The following is a 22317-nucleotide window of genomic DNA, read 5'->3' on the forward strand; positions in this document are numbered from 1 at the left end:
TCACTAAGAGACTCCTAGAAATATTCGTAGAAACTTTTACTGTTATATATGAATATAAACCGTGCACCTGAAGAAAGAATGAGAGAGGAAAGAAAAGTATCATTTGAAAGCCTGGTGGACAGCAGATTATCTCAAAAGAAAAAGCATCTCTTAGGATCTGCAGGAGGTAACACAGCTTCCTGCTCAAAGCTACAATTGGATAATGCCCACGGTCACGTCCATTTCTCATGGCAATGCCTTCCTGAATGCAAGCAGTAACTTTTTTAACATCTTTAATTACACCTTAATAATAATTTAGCTGACTTGCTCAATGGAAATCCATAAGTAAGCCTGCTAGAAACACTCCAAAGCCAATAGTTTTACAGCACACGTTAAAACAATTCAGCAGCACACGAGCACTACAGACATACAACTTTCCATTTTAATTTACTTAACTGTTCCACCAAAACAATAGTAACCTGCATAGGTAGTACAGAGAACACAAGAAAAACACGGACCATTAATAATGCATAAGAACTTAGAACAAAATGAAATCACCCCCTGCATCACAGTGAAGCACAGCCCTGCTTCAAACGCAGACACAAGATGTCACACAAGTACCAAACTACTTCCTCCAGCGGCGCACGCTTTCACATGGAGGTGATGCACGCACCTCAGTTCAACTACCCTCAGCTGTCCATCACTCTCTGCTTTCTTTTAGGGCAATCTAAGCAGAACAAATTCTGCTGCTTCGTGTCTTTTCACACAAGTATACAGCACCTAGAGCACCTCTATACGGCATTCAAGAGGCACCCAGCAAAAATTCTATCAACTAAAACCAAAAGTATCCCTATAGTTTGAAAGGGGAAAAACCTGAAGGAATGCATGTCATCCCACAATGCGATCTGACAGCCGTTTTCAGCTATAAAGCCACTCGAATGTTAATCACCCCTTCTATTCCATTTTCCCGCAAAGAGAAATCAATTACAGCCCGGCACCTACCCGTCGAGCACAAAACAAAGAGCAACACGAACATACTTGGGCAGTAGTGCTAAGGCAGCACCGCCCAGCCGGGCGATCGCGGCTCTCAGCGCTCGTGCAGGCAGTGAAAAGTCAGAAGGCTCCAACAGCCAAACCCGGCTCTGGAGCAGCGGGTCCGCTGCAGTTCAAGCTCCCCGGGATTGTTCACCATCATTAATTGTTGATTTGTTTTCAAGAAGAGATAGTGATTTATTTGCAGCGGGATGAAGTTACAGACCTAGATTCCTGACCAGAGGCTCTCAACGTAAACAATGCACAACCTATAAATTAACCATTCTCCATCTGGCCATTCCGATGTAAAATTCATAGTTTTTCACCTCACAGGCAGCGCCAACCCCCTCCTACACACACACACACACTATTCCCTCTCGACGGCTTTCTAACAGAGCTTCATGCAAAGGGGGAAGGAAAAAGGAAGAAATTAAAAAAAGAAAAAATAATAAAAAAAAAAAAAAGAAAGAAAAGAAGAAGAAGAAGAAGAAAAAAAAAAACAGCCAGCATGAAAGAACCGGGCTGGCACAAGTAGGCACCCACCGAGCCGAGGTCCGGGCGGTGAGGGGGGACCCAAAGGGCCGGGGGGGGGGGGATCTCCGCCGAGCGCCGGAGCCGCGGGCGCAGCCCGGGCAGGCGGCGAGGGGCAGGGAGGGGACAGCCGGCCTCCCGCCGCCATCCCCCGCCGGGCCGCCCGGGGAGGACGCGGAAGGCACCGGAGGGGACCCCAGGCCCCAGCGCACCCCGGCCAAGGTCACCCCCCCGCAGGGCCCCGCCGCGCCCCGAGGGTTAGAGAGGGTGCGGGGGGGGGAGGGGGTAGGAAGGGGGCGGCAAATTTAATTTGCGACGGCGGCCACGGGGAAGGGGGGAGGGGAGCGGCCCCGCGGAGAGCCGAGGGGGATGGGGGGGGTTCGGCCGCGGGGAGCCCTCGCCCCGCTCCTCGGCAGGCGCTGCCCGCGGAGCGCGGTCCGAGCTGCCGCCCCCAGCCGCGGAGAAGGAAAAATGGAGCGGCGGACGGGGTGGGGGTGCGCGCGGTGGCCGAGCCGGGCTCCTTACCCCGCCGCAGCCGCCTCTCCTCGCTGGTCCCAGGCGGGTCCGCTCCGCGCTGCCGCCGCTCCGGGCTCGGAGAGGAGCTGCCGCCGTCGCCGCAGCCAATCGCCTCTAACCCCCTCCCCTTCCGCAGCTCGCCCCGGTCCCCCAGTCGGCTTCAAAATGGCGCCAACTTGTCTCCGGCTGCTCCAATGGAACCGCGGGGGAAGAGAGAGGGCCCACAGCCGGGCAGCGGCGGGGCAGCAGCGCCCCCTGCCGGCCGCTTCCTCCGCCGGCCCGCGCGGCTCTAACAGCGCTAAAACAGCCCCGACCCGCCGCGCTCCGCCCGCGGGACAGAGCGCCGGGGAAGCCCCGGAGCCGTTGTGCGGCCCCAGGCGGCCCGTGAGCCCCCAGGGCGGTGAGCGCGGAGCTCGGGACTCCCTGCTAACGGCGAGTGGAGTTTAAAACCCACCCGGCATTTCCAGCGCCCTGAGGCCGGCGGAGCGGCACCCACGGGGGCACCGCGGGCAGAGCTCGAGCCGCGGCCCCAACGGTAGAGCTCCGCTGTGTGTGACCAGCCGTCGTTTGGTGGTCGCTGTGTCATATGAAATTAGTGAAATCAGGATTTTCCGCGGACTGCGAAAGAAGCGGTTTAAATCTTAAGCGGTAAAGTCCCTTCGCTGTGGGGAAAGAGCAGAAAAAAACGGCGGCACCGCACAGCGAACACTTGGGTTTGGCTTCAGCGAGCACAACAGCTTCACAGGCAGCCCGGCAGGAAAACGTGAACCCAACGGTGATGCAACTCGCCCCGCTGCTACAGATGCTGCATTTAGGAACGACGCACGGACAGAAAGCAGAAGTGCTGTGCGAAGTGCTCGGAGCCCCGCACAGCCGCTGGGACCGGCCCGGGGCTGTGTGTGCTGCCGTACCGGCGTTTAAGCGATGCTCTAACAGTCTCACTGGTGCTCTAAATCCTTCACTGAGCTCTATAGAGCCCCACAGAGCTCAGTGAAGCTCCATGGACTCCATCAGTGAAGCTCATGGACCATGCCAGCACGCTGCCAGCAGCTCGGCTTCTTTTCATTCACGTTTTAAGCTCAGATCCTCATCCCTGCCACACTGTTTGCAGACATTTTTATTGTAGAGAGGGTTAAGGCAGCACCTCACTCTCCAAGTCCCATAGGGACGGCTGGGACTGAGTGCTGCGAGGGAGAACGCGCTCCGAAAGGCCGCGGTCTGGTCTCCATCCGGAGCGCTTCAGCATTAAGAACTCAGCCTTCTGGAGAAAACGCTCACAGAATCACAGAATGACCCGGGTTGGAAGGGACCTCAAGGATCATTTGTTCCAACCCCCCTGCCTGGCAGGGCCACCAAACATACACCTTTACTAGATCAGGTTGCCCAGGGCCCCGTCCAACCTGGTCTTGAACACCTCCAAGGACGGGACAAGAACGCTCCCTCGCTCTGTTCTTAGTTCTCTTACATCTAACAGAACCGGGACGCCGCCTCCAGCATTGCGTTCCGTTCAGTCCCGAGCTCTCGCTCATCCCAGCGGCAGTTCCGCCCTCAGCCCTCACGGGGGAGCCCGTTGGACACCGCTCCGCCGCCCTCCAGCCTCCCGCCGCTCCCGTGGCCGGTTGGCGATGTTGGGCCGTCAGGAGGCGCCGCGAGGCCACGGTTCGGCCACAGGAGCAGCGGGGCAGCGCGAGGGAGATTTTTTGCCTTTAGGTCCCTCCATTGCTTTCACTCATGAACATGAAGTAGAGAATGGCATGAAGACATTCCAGTTTTAGGGTATTTCAGTACATGACCCCTCCATGGAGGCATTCAAGGCCAAGCTGGATGGGGCTGTGAGCAACCTGGTCTAAGGGGAGGTGTCCCTATGTATAGCAGGGAAGTGGATTATCTTAAAAGTCACAGCATGCCACTGTGGGATGAAGGAAAGTTGCAAGGAACTTGGCCTTAGACAGGCTTGGTGCTGTAGATGGGGACTGACAATAGCAGGACACGGGGAAATGGTTTTAAGTTAAAAGAGGGAAGATTTAGGTTGGATGTTAGGGGGAAGTTCTTCACTAGGAGAGTGGTTAGGCCCTGGAACAGGCTGCCCAGGGAGGTTGTGGATGCCCCGTCCTTGGAGGTGTTCAAGGCCAGGTTGGACGGGGCCCTGGGCAACCTGATCTAGTAAATGTGTATGTTTGGTGGCCCTGCCAGGCAGGGGGGTTGGAACTACATGATCCTTGAGGTCCCTTCCAACCCGGGTCATTCTGTGATTCTGTGATAGATCTTAGAAATCCCTTCTGATCTGTCACAGTGAAATATTAAAATTGCTGGACACAGTAATTGCATAATCACAGGGGGGAAAAAGAGAAAATTCAGGAAAAAAAATCTTTATTATTATTCAGAAGGGATGGAGCTGCACAGCAGAGACCCAGAAGTCCTGCTTTTGATAGCAAAATTGTTCTATCAAGTTCCATATCTACAGACTGCCTCAGAGTAACTGTTGAGCAAATCCCTCCATGCAGATATCACAGGAGATTGAAAAAGGGCCAGCAGAACTAACAGAGAATTTGAATGGAAGCCAGCTGACATTTTTAAAATCTTTCTAACATTAAAGGGCAATATTTGCCCCTTTTTTACCATATTTGTCTGAACTCTTCTTCTTAACATAGCAGGTTTGTGAAAAGGATACTTTCATTTCCAGCTCATAATCATTTTTCCCTTCTGTTTTTCTCCTGAACCTCTCGAACAATTGATTCAAAGTATTTTACTAGAAAAATAATTTTAGTGGGTTATATTCTATTTCTGTACTAAGCCCTTCACACCAGAAAGGTTTTTGCCACTTATGAGGGTTAATGCCTATAGACTCTTTCTACTTGCAAATGAAGTGATTTGTTTCAAAGAGGAAAAAAAATAGCTAATTTACTGGCTGGGTTCTTGAATTGAATAGCTGAAGTTACTACAACCATGAGTTACTTTGCAACTAATTTTAGTATCTCAAGTAAGCATGGAAACAGTGACTTAAGATGACTGGAATTTTAGACTCTCGCTGTGAGTTCTGTTGCCAACAGTGTCTTGTAAACAAAGATCAAAAAGCTGAATTAGACACAGTGATGCTCAGAAGGTGTCTTTAACAAATATACAGCACTCATTCTGGAGTTTAGTAAGTAACGCTTCAATGTCAGTTCTAACTGGTCTGACTACCAAACGTATCTATCTGCATCTGTCTTATTTGCCAATAAAAATACAGGAGTCTGTAATAAGCCTGTGATATTTTAGTATTAAAATAAATAAGTAAAGGTGAGATGTTACTTATCAGGACATCAACTGAAGGAAGCTTTTCACACCACCTCTTTCTCATGTACGCAGTACACCATTAAGATTAAATGACTTAAAGGAAGTCTTTCTATTAAAACAGTGACTACTACAGCCTCCCTAAACATGCCATCTCCACTTAACTCTAGACATATTTTTATTGCTGACCTCTCTTCTTCAGATGAAATTCTATAGACATGTTTGGAAAGGGGACAATAGAATATTTCATGTTACGCTACACAAGTGAAAAATGTCATTTACATTGTTAGTGCTCCCAACAGAATCTGTCTCTTTACTTTAGTCAGAATTTGTGCTTTATTTTGGTACCAACTAGTGCATCTTTTCTGCTTCAGCTACACTACCTAATCATTTTGTTGCACAACAGGATTAATATACAAACCTTTAAGGCTTCTAATACCAGGTAAATGTGTTGTTTTTGTTGTTGCTCTGTTTACTGTTGCTTGTTTTACATCCTAGTGTGGCTTAACTTAATTTTGTTACCAAATGTCATGGAATGTTTTTGCACTGTCCACCCCAACTATTTGTACCATGTATGTTTACAACTAATATCACCACATGCAAACAGTACCTAAAAAATCCACAGTAGTTAGAAATTATATATATATTCTTCTCCTAATGCCTTGCCGACAGTACAGAAATAGTATTTGGGGAGTCTATACCAGCAGTTTTGCTTTCCCTGGTGATAGCTCAGTTTGTCAGTGAATTAAATTAGTTTCTCCTCTGAGATACCTTTAATTGATTTAAATGCTTTCCACGCTTAATTGAGATGTAGGATGGGAGGTGGGAAAGGAGATTCTGTAATCTAAATATTCTCAAGCAATGCTTTTAGCATGACAAAATGGGGAAAATATTCAAGAGGTAAATGCTTTCACTGTAACTTGTATCTGAAAGGTAACAATTAAACCTCATGTATTCAAATAAAAGTAACTTCAAGTAACAACTGTGCGCAGATTCTACAAAACAGTGGGGATGTCAACTTCATAAATATTTTTCACTACATTTTTTATAGCATTTTATCACCTGTTCTCCCATGAATGACTAATGTATTAAGCATTAAATACTTAAGTATATTCTCTGGGTATTTTTCACTTGCTCTGTTTGATGCTCATTTTTTCCTCTATTCCTATATATATTCCTATAGTGTTGAGTAAGCCAACTCCCTTAATGTTCACCAGGATTTCTCTCTATAGTTTGATTTAAATTCAAAGATTTACACAAAAGTGTTTCCTAAATAATCTTGAAGCCACACTTCTTCTAAATAAATGTGGTGAACCACAGAGCGGCCAGACAAAAGAAGACACAAGATTACTTAGAAAGGGACAAATATATCTGCAAGTAGTTGACTTGAACTCAAATGCATGTCTTATTAAAATGCAATCAGTAGAATAGGGTTATGAGAAGGAAAAAGAGGACTCTGCTAATTCTGATAACAAGGTCATGTCAAAAGATTGCCCCGTCCTTGGAGGTGTTCATGACCAGGTTGGACGGGGCCCTGGGCAACCTGATCTAGTAAATGTGTATGTTTGGTGGCCCTGCCAGGCAGGGGGGTTGGAACTGCATGATCCTTGAGGTCCCTTCCAACCCGGGTCATTCTGTGATTCTGTGATTCTGTGAAAAGATTTAAATGACTGACCCGTCATTCTGTATTAACCCTTAATGGTAGAAATTAATGTCAAGTAGAGCCTTCTGGGTATTTCTCTTGATTTTTTTTTTTCCCTTACAGGTTGAGTCTGATTGTCCTGTCCTATAATTGTCTGATCTTTTCTTTTAAAGGGTAGAAAGCAGAAACGTATTGTTTTGCCAGCAGTTAATTTTTGTACTAATATTTTTCATGCCAGCTACTTTCTTCAGGCTTAATTATTTTGGGAAGTTTCATCTTAAACATTCCTAGAAACAAATTGAAGGGAAATCTTTCTTCACAGAAAAAAATGTGATGTTTTTTATAAAAAATACCTAGTGCTCCTCCTTTAGTGGAACGGGAATTAGACTATTATGAAGAATATTCATGTTACCATTACAACATACCCAGACTTGATCATTACACAGACTTAAAGGTGTCCATGCTGGTCTCACTCTCTCTGTGTAGACTTACTCCACCTGAGAGCTGAGAAACTGAGTGCTTTTTTTCTTCTTTCCTCAGAGTTCTTAGAGAATCATTTGTAGCTTTGTCTGATATAGGTCCAACATCTTTCCCATGAGATCACAGAGGCGTAGGGAAGAGAGAGATGACAAAGTCCAACTCTCTGCTAAAGCAGCTTCCCTACAGTAGGTTGCACAGGAAAGCATCCAGGTGGGTGATACCCATAGCAGCTGTAATATCATCAGTGAAACATATTTTATTACTCTCAGTGTAATTTAAAAAAAAAAAAAAAAAAAAAGTAAAAAAAAAAAAGAAAAAAAAAGAGGAAGTATTGTCAGTTGCAATGTGTGGTTTATTTAATTATATACATGTACTGGGAGAATTCCCAAATGAAATACATCTGAGACAATCACTAGATACACACCATGAAGTGCTTGAGAGCTTTGATCTACAGGCACTATCTTCAAAAGGTCAAAGGATACTCTTATTCTTAGTAAATGATTAACTTGAATTTCTCATTATTTCGCTTGTGTATAGAAGCCCATAAACATTATTGTAGATAGGAAATAGATCTTTTCCTTAGGACTATGCAATCAAGAATCCTCTAAGAATTCAATCACCTTGGTTGCAAAATCTTTCTGAAGACTAAAATTAAGGACAAACAAGACCACATCCAAATACAGAACTGCTCCCAGCTTCCACAGGAATTCATACACTACTTTTCCAGTCAGGAATGGTGGGTAAAGGCTCTACCACCCTTCTTCTTTAGAAGAAGCTACATGCAGATTTCCCAGGTCTAGTAGCACACAGGCAGTACCTACACAACTACTGCAGCACTGAAGCTGATTTTAGCATTCAAGAGTTTTGTCCTATGCTTATATAGGCAGCTGAGGTTTGGTTTCCTTTCTTTTCTTTTGCTAGGAATAAGCACTAGATGTTTCATTATCGATACAAACTTGCCCATTTAGAGGGCTGAGAAGGCACAGTGACACCTCCTGCCCCTCGCTGCTCTGAGCTCACCTACTCACATGCTGAGAATTAAAACAAACAACAAACAGAAAGCCTAAAATCCATTGACTCCCACAAGGAGAAGGAACGGGGTGTACAAACAACCCTCCATCACACAGTAACCGGCCCATAGCACCACCCCTCCCCTCACTCCGGGGCTCTGGGCGCACCTAAGGCTCCAGCCTCGCTTCACCGCCCGCTGAGCAACTGCTCCGCCCTCCCGACACCGAGGGGATTATGTGAAACGGAGTCCTATGCGCTACGGGGCGTAACTACAAGTCCCAGAGCGAACCGTGATGAAGAGAGCAAGGGAGGTGGAGCCGGCGCCATTTTGAGAGCGAGGGATTGCCCGCTGCTCCCCTCCCCCACGGCCGGGAGGGGTGTGTTGCTCGCCGGGACGGCGGAAGGCGAGTTGGGGGGTGCTTGTGTCTTGAGGTTGGTTTTCGTATCTGTATGAGGCTGAAGGGGAGGGAGGGGTCAGGGTGGGGAGGTAGGCGATGGGAGCCGGCTGCTGGGGCTGTGAGGGGGAAGGGAGCGGCTGGCGGGCGGACCCAATGCCTCCCCAGCGCTGCCGCTCTCGGCCCGGCTGTGCGATGTGTGCCTGAGCATGAAGGGCCTGGAACGCGGCCTCCTCCGTGCCCAAACAGGCAGGTCCAGGCCTTCTCTTAATCTTCAGCCTCTGCCACGAGCGTCTTCTTTTATTTTTTTATCTTTTATTTTATTTTATTTCCGTTAGTGAATTTATTGTAGACGCGGAGCTTAAGGCCTTAAATACTTGCTGGAGGCATTTGGCAGGTTGAAGTGGTGACATGGTTTTCTAAGCGCTGCCAAGTGAATCTTGTGTGCAGCTCAGGTTCGGTGCTTCCAACCATATCTTCTGGACAATGCCGAAGGGCTATCAGGCTCCCCAGGGCAGAGATCATGACCTTAAGCTGCTGGAATTCAAAGAGTGTTTAGACGGTGCTGTCAGATGTATAGGGCTGGTTTTGGGGTGTTCCTGTGTGGAGTCAGGAGCTGGACTCAGTGGACCTTGTGGGGCCCTTCCAACTCGGGATATTCTGTGGCTCTAATTTGTCCCCTTCAAAAGGCAAGACTGTAAGATAGATTGTACTTTCTCAGTGTATATGTGCTCTGAGAGTGCAGGTGGGAATGTTTTCATGTGCAATTTATCTTTCCCTAAGCTTATCTGAGCAAACCTGCTGAAGGTTAGAAAGAAAGGGGTAGTCACAGACCAGTATCCTCCATCACGAGAGAAGTTCTCATGCAGCAGGTAGCTCACGTGCTCCTTTACTTTCATTTCACATAAGAAGATTTGTATACCTTGCTTAAGCCCTATTCCACAAGAGAGATGAGGATAGAAATGTGGTTAAAGCAACTTTTCTCAAAATCACAGAATCGTAGGGATTGGAAAGAACCTCTGGAAGTCATTGAGTTCAATGCCCACACTAAAGCAGGTCCCCTACAGCAGGTTGCAGTGTTTTTCAGTGCAGATAAAGTAACATTTTTGAGTAGTTGAGGGATATAGGTGTATATCATGCTTGCTTTCTGTTTGCAGAAAGGAGGAACCAAAAAGCAGGGGATACTTTCTTATTTAATACTGTGTTTGTTATACTGCAGGGCTTGCTAAATATACTACTTGGCACTTAATTTGTTATATGATGACTTTTGCTTTCCACTGCGTTACATATAGACTTCTAGAGTGCTAAGGAGAATCAAACTGTGGATAATGGATGGGGCAATGGCATGAGTGCATGTCACACTGATCAGCACTATCTGACTTTGTTTTTAATTGTGCTCACCCTCTCTGTCAATCATTCTGGAACTTACCGGCTTATTCTTAGGTTAATTCATTTGGTGCTTAGGTTACCTTTTAGTTTACTTTAAAAGTGTGCAGCTGCGTAGTTTGGTACCTAACAAAGGTCTTTAGTTGTTCCATAACCAGAAACATAATGTCAGATCGTAAATTTAATTTTAAGCCTTATTTAACCAGTACCAAAATAGAGATGTCAGCTGATATCTGTTTTATTGGTGCTAAATGAATTAGCTGAGTTCAGTTTGTGTCACAGAAAATAATCCTAGTGTCTGAAGTATTTGCATTTTTGTTGTCCACCTTAGGAATGATGTCAGGCATTAGTTTGTGCTTTGAAATCTGGCATGTCTTAATCCTATCATAGAGATCTGTAATGCTTGGCAGATTAACAGAGGTCCATGGAGAACAGGAGCTGTTGATCTAATTTGTTTTTCAAATATAAAATTCATATGAAGAAAGACTGATTTGTAAATTAAGATACAAAACGTAACTTCAAGACTGGTTCAACACTAATGTGTTTCCCACATGTACAGATATTTAATCAAGATTGCCAGCTACTATGCAAGACTTCCAGTAGGAGCTGCCTGCTTTTCTTCTTCTCAGTGCACACTTCCCATTCAGTTGTGATAGTGGAGATTCTAAAGATGCACGTCATAGGCCTCAGTAACTTGACTTTTATTTTTCTTTTAAACTCTGCTTTCAAATTGCTTGTGCTGATAATGTATTAATCTTTTCTTCCTAAGATGCTTCATGCTGAAAGTAGAGTAAGGCTTTTGGAGTGTCAGGATGAAGTCACAGCTGAACCGTGTTCTAAAAAGATGAAGTCAACGGAAGGGGCTTTTGAGAACCTCCCTGATTGTGACAACCAAGGCATTCAAGAAGAGGGGGACCCTGACAGAACATCTAATGACTTGATACCGGTGTGTGTTTCAGATAATGAAGGGGATAATGAAGTGCAGAAGGAAGAGAAAATACCTATGAATGTCTTGGGAGCAGCAAATGCAGTGCTTCCAGAAGGCAATCCAGAGTTTAGTCAAACAGTTGATTCTGTGACTGTGCAGAACATAAATCCTCCGCTGGTATCAATAAATGACACTGAGGATGAAGAAAAGGAAGATCCTCTTACTGCGAATGATGTCAATGAAGATAATACTAAAAATAGTTGTGAAGCATTCTCAGTAAATAGAAATGAGTCAGATGGAGAGTTTATTACAAGCAAAGAATTCATTGGACCGATTTATAAGCCTGCTGAGAGTAACACACAGGAGCAGTCTGGGAGCTGTGATGAGTATCAAAGCGGTGTGGGAGATGGCGTGCAGGAAAACAGAACAAAAGGAACTGAGGCAAAGAAAGTGCAAGCGATTTGTTCTGCTGTATCTGGAATGGATGATGAACTGGACCAGTTCTACAAAGAAATTCATCAGCTGGAAAGTGAAAATATAAATATGTTTCAGGAAAAAGAAACCGAAACTTCTCAGGAACAATATTCTGTGAATAATTGCAGTCAAGCATCACAAGAGGATTATCAACGTGGATTGTTGGACAGCCCACAACCGTTTTATGAGAATGGACAGTATTTCTCTGGGGAACAGGGAGGTCAGAAAATAAGCAATGAGCAGCAGTTTGTCATGGAAACAAGTGGCTGGAAACCTGAAAATGCCTTTAATGGACAAATGGAGTCTAGTTATTCAGTGCCTGAATTCAGACCTGCCTGGCAGTCAACAGCGTCTTTCATAGTACCTCAGGGGCCTCCTCCTCCAAGGCTGACCCATCAGGCGCATTTTCAGATACTTAATTCCCCACAGCAAAATACAACTGCTTTTCCTTCTCAGAATGATGAACTTTCTTATGAAAATTACTATGGTTACCGTGAAAATCGGGATATCAACTGTCACGGTCCTGTGCACGATCAGAGTAGCTACAATGTTGATCGTACTGATTTCCATAGTACTCAGGTCTTCAGCAATGGAAATAATCATCAGAGTGGTCTCCAAAGTAATGGTTTCTGTGAAACCAGAGAAGAGTATTGGAAAGAACCAAAAACTTACAGTGCAGAAGGAATGCATAGATTTTCTTCCCCACTTGAGGAGAGGTTTAATTGTTTACAGAAAGTGCTCCTTATCTTAAGAGGCCTACCTGGGTCAGGGAAATCAACGCTGTCTCGGTAAGTAAAATGAGATGGGGGAGGTTTAGGTTAGTTATTAGGAGACAGTTTTTCATTCAGAGGGTGATGGCACACTGGAACAGGTTGCCCAAGGAGGCTGTGGATGCCCCATCCCTGGAGGCATTCAAGGCCAGGCTGGATGTGGCTCTGGGCAGCCTGGTCTGGTGGTTGGTGACCCTGCACATAGCAGGGGGTTGAAACTAGATGATCATTGTGGTCCTTTTCAATCCAGGCCATTCTATGATTCTATGATTTCAAGTGAAGGCTGAAAGCTTGGAGAGCTTACTTAGAAGTTTCCAACAAAGTTAAAGCACAAACTCCAGCTTGGATTCTCACCTTTTTTTGCCTACTGTAAGAAGTGTGTAGGTTGGTAAAGAGCAAAACCACCATCTGTAGTAAATGAAAACATATTTCTTTTGCACACAGAAGAAGTTACTTTATTAGTGTTTACTGATTGAGCTTCATCCAGAAACTGCATGTGAGAAACAGGATGTCGTTTGTGGTTGTGTTCCCTTGTATCCCTCAGTTCGGCAGTGAAGGACCTGGGGGTCTTGATGGATGAGAGACTCAACATGAGCCAGCAGTGCGCTCTGGCAGCTCGGAAAGCAAATGGGATCCTGGGCTCTATCAGGAGAGGGGTGGTCAGCAGGGATAGGGAGGTGATTGTCCCCCTCTACTCGGCTCTTGTGAGGCCCCATCTGTTGTACTGTGTCCAGGTGTGGAGCCCTCAGTACAAAAAAGACATGGAGATTTTGGAAAGGGTCCAGAGGAGGGCCACGAAGATGATCAGGGGGCTGGAGCACCTCCCCTATGAGGACAGGCTGAGGGAGCTGGGTTTGTTCAGCCTGGAGAAGAGAAGGTTGCGGGGTGACCTCATTGCAGCCTTTCAGTACCTGAAGGGAACTTACTCCCAGGAGGGGAGTAAACTCTTTGAAAGGGCTGACAATAGCAGGACTAGGGGAAGTGGATCGAAATTGAAGGAAGGAAGATTTAGGTTGGATGTTAGGGGGAAGTTCTTCACTAGGAGAGTGGTTAGGCCCTGGAACAGGCTGCCCAGTGAGGTTGTGGATGCCCCGTCCTTGGAGGTGTTCAAGACCAGGTTGGACGGGGCCCTGGGCAACCTGATCTAGTAAATGTGTGTGTTTGGTGGCCCTGCCAGGCAGGGGGGTTGGAACTACATGATCCTTGAGGTCCCTTCCAACCCAGGTCATTCTGTGATTCCGTGTGATTCTGTGTATGTTAGCAGACTATTAAATAGATCCTGTGGTTAAGTTCTTCCATTTTGTTCTTTTTCTATAAAGGAGTGACCTTACTGTGTATGGGTTTGGATTATTTTTTTCCCCTAGTATTTAGGGGGCTGTATCATAGAAGAATATCTACCAGAAATTTCTAGCTCACATATTTGTGTAACTTACCTCACGTTTTCTAGTTACTGATCGCTCTGTTTTGCAAACCTTTATTTTTGAAGCTGAGTGTTGATATGTATTATGGCAATAGTTTAAGTATATGGAAGTAGCATAGAAAATAATAAAGTAGGGGAAAAAATACTGCTTTATTCAGTTTGGGTAGTTTTGGGTATAAAAACCCAAAACTGGGTAGTTTTAAATATAAAACTATTTACTGTTATCTTTTTGATACTTTGCATGGTGAATGGCCTTTCAATCTAAGTATGGCAGTCATATTAGCTGAGCGATCCCAAGTTTTTTATGAGTCTGTATTCATGTTTTTTCATGTCCTACTTGTCAGATGAATTACTAAATTAATTCAACAGATGGGGAAGTGGGCGCTGTAAGATCAAGGTCAATCATAGTCACTGAATTGGGGTGCAGAATTTGAACTGTGTGGGACCTGTTTGTCATTGTTTTCAGCTACGTTCAGTTTTGTATGTTCAAAGCTTGGTTTCAGTTGTTAATTCCTGCAGAATCATATTCCATGGTCTCAGGTACCCAAGGGGTGGGATGTACTCGGGGAAGAAGCTAAAAACCAGAATTATATGGTATCATAGAGTTCTGCTGTGCAGACTAGGGCTACAAGTGACACTGTAGCCTTAGTCTTAGATGGATTTGGAGGGGAAAAATATATATGGAAGAAAAGCAGGTGCATGTTTAGCCAGGTAATGCTCCCTCAATCCAAAGCACTTCAGAGAAAAGCTTGAAAAATTATTTTTTTCCTTTCATTTGAATTGATTTTACAATATAGTTAGAAATTTTCTCTACCATTTGCCCATGTGGATACCCAGTGATGTATCTTTAGTATATTTAGCCCAAGCAGCAAAAACGTGCTGTAATTTGATGTAGTTGGTAATGTAATTTTAAGAATCATTTCCCATGTTGTGTTGCTGACTCGCGACAGTGAACACTGTTAGAAAAAGATTAAAAAATAAAAAAAGCTTTGGCTTTTAGGATATTCTGCAAATGAACTTGGCAACAGTTCCAAATTCCCATTCGTCTGTAAGTAGATCAACGTGAATTTGTATAAAAGTTGGCTTAGTGAGGTTGAAAAAGCCAATGTTGGCATCACTGACAATGTACTTTTGAAGTGAAATCTGTTGTTAGGCCCATATAAGAGAGTATCCCAGAAAGAGAATACAATACGGCTGTTGGAGTGAGGAACTTCTGCATCTTGGGAGTGGATGAATTAAATAACTATTGGATGTAGGAATGCTTTTGTTTCTAACTCTGTTTCTAATTCTGCCTCTTGTAGAGGTTGTAGTGTTAGAAGTATCATAGAATCATAGAAGGCCTGGGTTGAAAAGGACCACAAAGAACATCTAGCTTCAACCCCCTGCTATGTGCAGGGTCACCAGCCACCAGACCAGGCTGCCCAGAGCCTCATCCAGCCTGGCCTTGAATGCCTGCAGGGATGGGGCATCCACAGCCTCCTTGGGGAACCTGTTCCAGTGCGTCAGCACCCTCTGGGTGAAAAACATCTCCCAGTCTCTAACCTGAACCTCCCCTGTCTCAGTTTAAAACCATTCCCCCTTGTTGTATCAAATCATTTACACTGATTATTGAATCAATACATTGATCATCAAATTGTTTACAAGTATCATTTAAATAGCTTAATATATATCTGCTTCATTGTAACTGTCCTGTGAAGTTCAGAGGTAAATGTTCAATTGCAGGGAATGTCGTGCAATTGGATGCAAAAGAGCTGGTTTGCAGTGCTTGGCTGCTGCTGCTACTTCTGTCACACGTACACATACTGATGCTGTGTGATCTGCAGTTTGACTTGCCTGTCAGAGAATCATCTTCCTTGATTTTCCTTCCCCAACTCACAGCAATGGAGTTGTCTCTTTGTGTGGTTACATAGTAATGTTTCATTCTTTGCATAGGTGTGCTTTGTTGTTTCTATCTGAGTTCATGAGCTTATGAAAGATTTTATTTCCAATTATATTGTAATAGACCTTGTAGAGCTCATAGTTGTTGATGACATGGCAATACATAGCAAATTCCTTGTGTGGGAATTAAATTTAAGTAGCTCTCCCTGCAGCTATTTATGGGAAAGCTTGGTAACTTAGAACTGACATACATTTGTTGCCTTGTGTTGTTTGGGAGTTGGCCAGCTTTCCTCTGTTCCTGGCACTTCAGCAACAGAGTATCACACATGCTGCTGGTGCAGTTTACTTCTTGTAGCTTTTGGGTACGGTGCCTGTTTTTGAGCCTGAGACATTACCTACATTTCCACTGGGCAGTGGAATCCAAGAGTCTCATTGGGATACAGATGCTCTGTGGCAATGACTGGCTGTTCTTATTCATTTGAATATACTATAGAAAGCAAAAACAGTCGTGGGCTCAGACGGTAGATCCGACTGAAAGAAGAATTATCTCCGTTTCACAGGATTTTCCTTTAAGCACCAATTTCAAGGATTTTCTGAAAATAGGGTTTATGTTTGACAGAATAGAGATTACTCAGTGGGTTGGATTAATGTGGGGTCGATCATGTGTATGGAGTTCTGATCACAGAATCACAGAATGACCCGGGTTGGAAGGGACCTCAAGGATCATGTAGTTCCAACCCCCCTGCCTGGCAGGGCCACCAAACATACACATTTACTAGATCAGGTTGCCCAGGGCCCCGTCCAACCTGGCCTTGAACACCTCCAAGGACGGGGCATCCACAACCTCCCTGGGCAGCCTGTTCCAGGGCCTAACCACTCTCCTAGTGAAGAAATATATGATATTGCTGATCAACCAGGGGGTCACCCACCCCCACCGCCCCCCCCCACCCCCCCCGCCACTTTTGCTGTCATTAGTTTCCCTGATTCACAGGTATTTGTTGGAATTCCTAGGCAATACTGAGCGTGACTTTTAGTTATCTCCACAAACCAGCTCAGTTATGCCTCTCAGTGGTTTGACCATTGCATTTAATACCAATGCATAGAGAATTCTAGCAAAGTTCAATGGATTCATGCAGTGTTCTTTCATCACTCATTGCAGTAACTAATATAACTGTGGGGGCCATAGTGGCGAGGCTGGTCTCTTTTCAGTAGTGCGTGGGGACAGGACTAGGGGTAATGGGATGAAACTACAGCATAGGAAGTTCCGCACGAATGTGCGCAAGAACTTCTTTACAGTGAGGGTGACGGAGCACTGGAACAGGCTGCCCAGGGAGGTGGTGGAGTCTCCTTCTCTGGAGATATTCAAGACCCGCCTGGACGCCTACCTGTGTGATGTGGTGTAGGGAGCCTGCTTTGGCAGGGGGTTGGACTCAATGATCTCTAGAGGTCCCTTCCAACCCCTACAGTTCTGTGATTCTGTGATTTCGCCCATCAAACTCATGCTCTGTTGAAAGTCACTGTAAAATGGCATTTGCTCAGGAAGCCAAGTTAACCCTCTTTAATGAAGTGATTTAAGAGGTTCAAGAAGTGATTGTTTTTCTCCCAGTTTGAAGTTTAATACATGCAGGGATAGTAAAGCACATGCTTTTCCTATCACACTGTTAACCCTGAAGTGTGAATGATGGCAATTAAAAACTGTATCTTAAATTTCTTGTCACCTGTTTGACTAGACCTGCAGTTCTAAAGGGTATAACCCTTTAAGGGGTAAGGGGTGTTACCCCTGTAACAGCTCACTGCTGCTCTACTAGAGGAGGTCTGTAATGATCTTTGACCACTTTCCCTGTGTCATCTTTTTGGGCTTTCACTTGAATAAATACAAATGCTGAAGTTCCCAAAAAATGACACAGAAATAAAAAAGAAATAAGGGTTACTTTTTTTTTCCCTGAGTAACTTGTAGATGCAGGGAGTGCCATTGCTAATGAGAAAGTGGTTGTGAGTAAGGTTGTATGGCCTGTACTGGGGCAGAAGACATAGAAATGGAATATCATTCCTCTTACACAGGATGTAAATATACTCTTCTGTAATCCTGACTTTCATTAGTAGCACAATCCTGAAATATTAGTGTGATCTTGTATTTTTCCCTGGAAATATGGAAATTGCTGAAATCAGAAGTCTTCTCTCACTGTTCACATTCAATACATATTGTATGTGCAAGTAGTGTGAACAGTGGTCAGAATAATACTTGTTTGGAGAAGGAATGATTTAAGCATCCAGTTCATTTTTCAGTTGTATCCAGATCCTATGATCAGATTGGTTCCTAGAGAACAAATCTTACAGACAAGAACTGGTATTGGAAGTATTAATGAATACAATAAGCGACCATTAGGTTCAGAACCTGTTGTGACAGAGCTGTGAAGTAGATGGTTATGAATTTCTAAGCTGGAGAAACAACAGATATAGGAGTAGAGAGGGGAGAAAAATACTGCTTTGAGTTGAAATGAATGGTATACTTATGTTTTTCCATTACAAAATATTTTGAATTTTACAAGAATCTCAGAAGTAGGGCACAGATTTACTTTAGCTTTAATGTTTTTGGGGGGAGTTAATATGAAATATATATCTTGTAACGATTTGCGTTTCCCTTTTTTCAATAGCTTTCTGCTTGATCGTAGTCGTGATGGCGTTGTACTCAGCACCGATGATTACTTCCGTCAGCAAGATGGATATACATATAATGCTGCTCAGCTGGGTGATGCCCATGACTGGAACCAGAAGAGAGGTTTGAATGCATAAAAGAAATTCTCTTAAATTACTTTTCTATTTACTGAATAGAAGTAAAGCACTATGCATATGCTAATAGTATGTGTGAGATGGGGCGTGTGTGTGTGTGAGTATAGGAGTGTGTGTATATATAAATAAATCTGTCAGAATATACATAAGTATTTGTATTTTGTTGTTATATTTTAATCAGTTTATAAATTCTATTGGATTTTGAAGTTGCAGAAGGCGCAGATTCTAAGGACAAAATCTCTTCTGTATGCTGACTAATCTAGGGATTTAGATGAACAGGTTTTAAAACTCTTAAATGTGTACAAGACATTCAAGAATGAAGAATTACATATCCTTGATAACAAAGCACACGTGCATTTAATTCTTAGGTTGTGGGATCAAGTGCACAAATAAAGTAAATCACACAGAATCACAGAATGACCCGGGTTGGAAGGGACCTCAAGGATCATGTAGTTCCAACCCCCCTGCCTGGCAGGGCCACCAAACATAGACCTTTACTAGATCAGGTTGCCCAGGGCCCTGTCCAACCTGGTCTTGAACACCTCTGAGGACGGGGCATCCACAGCCTCCCTGGGCAGCCTGTTCCAGGGCCTAACCACTCTCCTAGTGAAGAGAGAGTGGTCATGGGTAGTGAGCAACAAATGCTGGAATTAATTTGCCATTGTGACTTCAATACAGTCTTTCTTCACTAGCTATTGTAAATTTTGGCCCTGTTATCTGCATTAGCCAATTTGTTATTCCCTTTATTAATCTTTGTATTCTTTATTATTCTTTCCTGAATACCATCTTTCAGAATTTTTCCGTTGCATTCTGACAGTCTGTCATGTCAGTCTGTCACTTGTGTAAAGTTAATGAAGAATGAGCAATATATTGTACAGTTTGCATGGCTTTCTCCACTGATTCTTAGTGCTCTGAGAGAAAATACTTTATCTTTTTTATCTGCCTTTCATCTATGTGGTTACTTCCCAGCCTCTTTTCCTTTAGTTTCTTCTTGTTTTATGGATTGATTTCATCCCTAGTTCTCAACAATAACTTAGTTGTTGTTTCTTCCTTTGGACGCTTGTTTCATTCATTGTACAGACTGAACAGTGTCTGTTGAATGAGTACGTATGCAACAGGTGTGTGTGTGTGTGTGTATATATTCTGACTCTGTTTAGCAAGACATTATTAATTTTCCTGGAAACTTTTTTACAATAGTTGTTTGCATTTTGAGTTTCAGATATTTCAGTTCTGTCATCTAGTTCATCATCCTAAGAGCACTGTGGGAGATGAGGGGTTTAGAGGAATGAGTGTGTGATCTGAAGATCAGAGTTAGATTTCACCTTGGTTGCAGCTAGGACAGAGCTGATTTTCCTCATAGTGGATGGTATGGTGCTGTGTTTTGGCTTCAGGAGGAAAGCTGTGCTGGTAATACACTGATATTCAAATTATTGCTGAGCAACGCTGAACAGAGGCAGGAGTGATTCCATTTTTCAGCTTCTCATACTGTCCTGCCAGTGAGGGAGCAAAGGGGTACAAGGAGCTGGGAGGGGAGAGAGCCAGAACAGCTGACCTAAACCAACCAAAGGGATCTTCCACACAGTATGACATCATGAGAGGAAACCATAACACTGAGGAGGCAGGCACTGCTCGGGGGCTGGCTGGGCATTGGTCATGGGTAGTGAGAAACTGTGTTGGACCTCACTTGTTCTGTAAATATATGCATGTATATATTATTATCATTACTATTATTTCTCTCTTCCTTTTTGTTTTAGTAAACAGTTTTTATCTCAACCTATGAGTCCTGGTGTTTTGCAGGTTTTTTTTATTTCTCTCCTCTGTCCCACTGGGACAACTATGTGATATTTAGCTGTTTGCCAAGTCAAACCTCTACAGTTTGTTTGTTTGGTTTTTAATGGATCTCACTAGTGTTTTGGATATCTCTGTTTGAATATTACATATTTCATAACATTTTGTTGAATAAGTGCACTACATAGCCATAGGTCCCAGTTATGAATGTACCACGTGCTGCTGGTGAAGCTAGGACCTGAATATGGTTTCATACCAGAAGTCTCCTTAACACTCAGCAGGGCACATACTTGGAGCAGCTCTGTCATATTGTTTCAACAATTCCCATTTAACCCATTGTATTGATTCACCACTACCTTGGTTTTATGTTCCTTGTTTCATTTCTCTTACCTATTTGCTTGTTCTACTTTACATTTGCATCTCTACTTTTCGTAGAAAAGTTTCAATCAGACCAGATTAATTAACTTTCTTGCATGCACCATTTTATTTGAATTATATAATTGCTTATTTACATGCAGTTTCTTTTGTTGCAGCCAAACAGGCAATGGAGCAGGGAAAATCTCCAGTTATAATAGACAACACTAACACTCAAGCCTGGGAGATGAAACCATATGTGGAAGTGGTAGGTTTTATTGTGAAATTATACCGTCTCTTACAGCTCTGAATTTACCTTCATATACAATGAACTGGTCTGATATGTGCAGAAACTTCTTTCTTTCTTGGGCTTCTGAAGGGAGACTGCTTGTTGATACAATGATTAAATGGTATGGCGATAGTCCATAGAATCATAGAATTACCCAGGTTGGAAAAGACCTTGAAGATCATCAAGTCCAACTGCAGCCTAATCAGTACCCTAACTCTAACAACCCTACACTAAATCATATCCCTGAGCACCACATCCAAACGGCTCTTAAACACATCCAGGGATGGCGATTCAACCACCTCCCTGGGGAGCCTAGTACTTAACTACCCTTTCTGTAAAGAAGTGTTTCCTGACATCCAACCTAAACTTACCTTGGTGCAACTTGATGCCATTTCCCCTCATCCTGTCACTGTCACCAGTGAGAAGAGACTTGCCCCACTCTCACTCCAGAACAGGTTTAGGACAGATGTGATCTAATCTGCTTAGCCTGGAGTGAAAGACAGGTTTGGGGCAAGTGAAATTCAGCATAATACCAATGTAAAGTTAACTACATCTGTTAATTGTAGTGATACATGAACTTCTTGTTATGGTTAATACTGTTCATGCTTTATATAATAACGCTACTCATATGAAACATTTTTCTTTACTTGCTACAGGCTCTAGAAAAGGGATACAGAGTGGAGTTCCGTGAGCCAGATACTTGGTGGAAATTTGATCCTGAAGAATTGGAAAAGTAAGGTTTATATTACATGAATCATTGTACTTGTGTAGCAAAAGATATAAACAGATTTGCCCACGCCCATCCATTTTGAAACACATTATATGTGTGGATATCAAACCTTGTCTTATTGATCCTAGAAGTCAATATTAAAACTTTCTTGGAAGTGAATTAGGAAGTGATTAACTATTGCAGAAAGTGCTTCTACTGTAATGAGAAATTTGAGTTATCCTGGGAAACTTGTTGCTACGAAACAGACAATAAATAGAATGTGAAAGGAAAGGATGTGTTAAGAGTGCATCGACATAAGTGCCTTATCTACTTCCTTTAGGTGCCTCATCATCAGGGAACAGTATTACGTTCCTAATCAGTATAGATTAAAAATAAAGTTTGTTTTAGGTTATTCTGTCTCAGGATTTTGTGAAACCATTCCCAGTCTTCAGAGGATCTAGATCTTAGAGTAGTGATTTTGGACATAAGTTGTTGAACCTGTGGCTTGTGAGAGTGCCTCAAAAGCTATTTATTATTCTTGGTTAATTTCTCTTTTGTCTCAGGCAGACCTTCCTTAGGGATCTGAGAGGTACTGACCCAACTTAAGGGGCTTTCAGTGTTTGAAATGCAATTTAATGCCTTCATGGTTGATAAGGAGTTCTCTATCTGTTC

The 22317-nt window shown here is 43.8% G+C and overlaps 2 protein-coding genes across 19 annotated transcripts in view; one reads left to right on the forward strand and one right to left on the reverse strand.

Annotated features, from left to right (window-relative positions):
• The window catches only part of PDS5B (PDS5 cohesin associated factor B), a 99943-nt gene extending 97769 nt beyond the window's left edge, over nt 1-2174 (reverse strand). For all 9 annotated transcript variants that reach the window (XM_085536259.1, XM_085536255.1, XM_085536257.1 and 6 more), the window contains exon 1: nt 2068-2174. The gene's annotated coding sequence lies outside the window, so the exon portion shown is untranslated. The remainder of the gene's footprint in view (nt 1-2067) is intronic.
• Nucleotides 2175-8786: 6612 nt separating this feature from the next.
• Nucleotides 8787-22317, forward strand: part of LOC107308263 (NEDD4 binding protein 2 like 2) — a 34873-nt gene continuing 21342 nt past the window's right edge. For 8 of the 10 annotated variants that reach the window (XM_085536273.1, XM_085536274.1, XM_085536272.1 and 5 more), the window contains exons 1-5: nt 8787-8896; nt 11015-12435; nt 18370-18494; nt 20827-20915; nt 21593-21669. In XM_085536273.1, coding sequence (XP_085392399.1) covers nt 11015-12435; nt 18370-18494; nt 20827-20915; nt 21593-21669 — 1712 coding nt within the window. In that variant the 5' untranslated portion in view covers nt 8787-8896. The remainder of the gene's footprint in view (nt 8897-11014; nt 12436-18369; nt 18495-20826; nt 20916-21592; nt 21670-22317) is intronic. The other 2 variants (XM_085536277.1, XM_085536281.1) reach the window with 2 other exon arrangements.

The sequence above is a fragment of the Coturnix japonica genome, chromosome 1 (assembly GCF_054131305.1).
Source record: "Coturnix japonica strain WE chromosome 1, WE-NBRP24, whole genome shotgun sequence".
Lineage (NCBI taxonomy): Eukaryota > Metazoa > Chordata > Aves > Galliformes > Phasianidae > Coturnix > Coturnix japonica.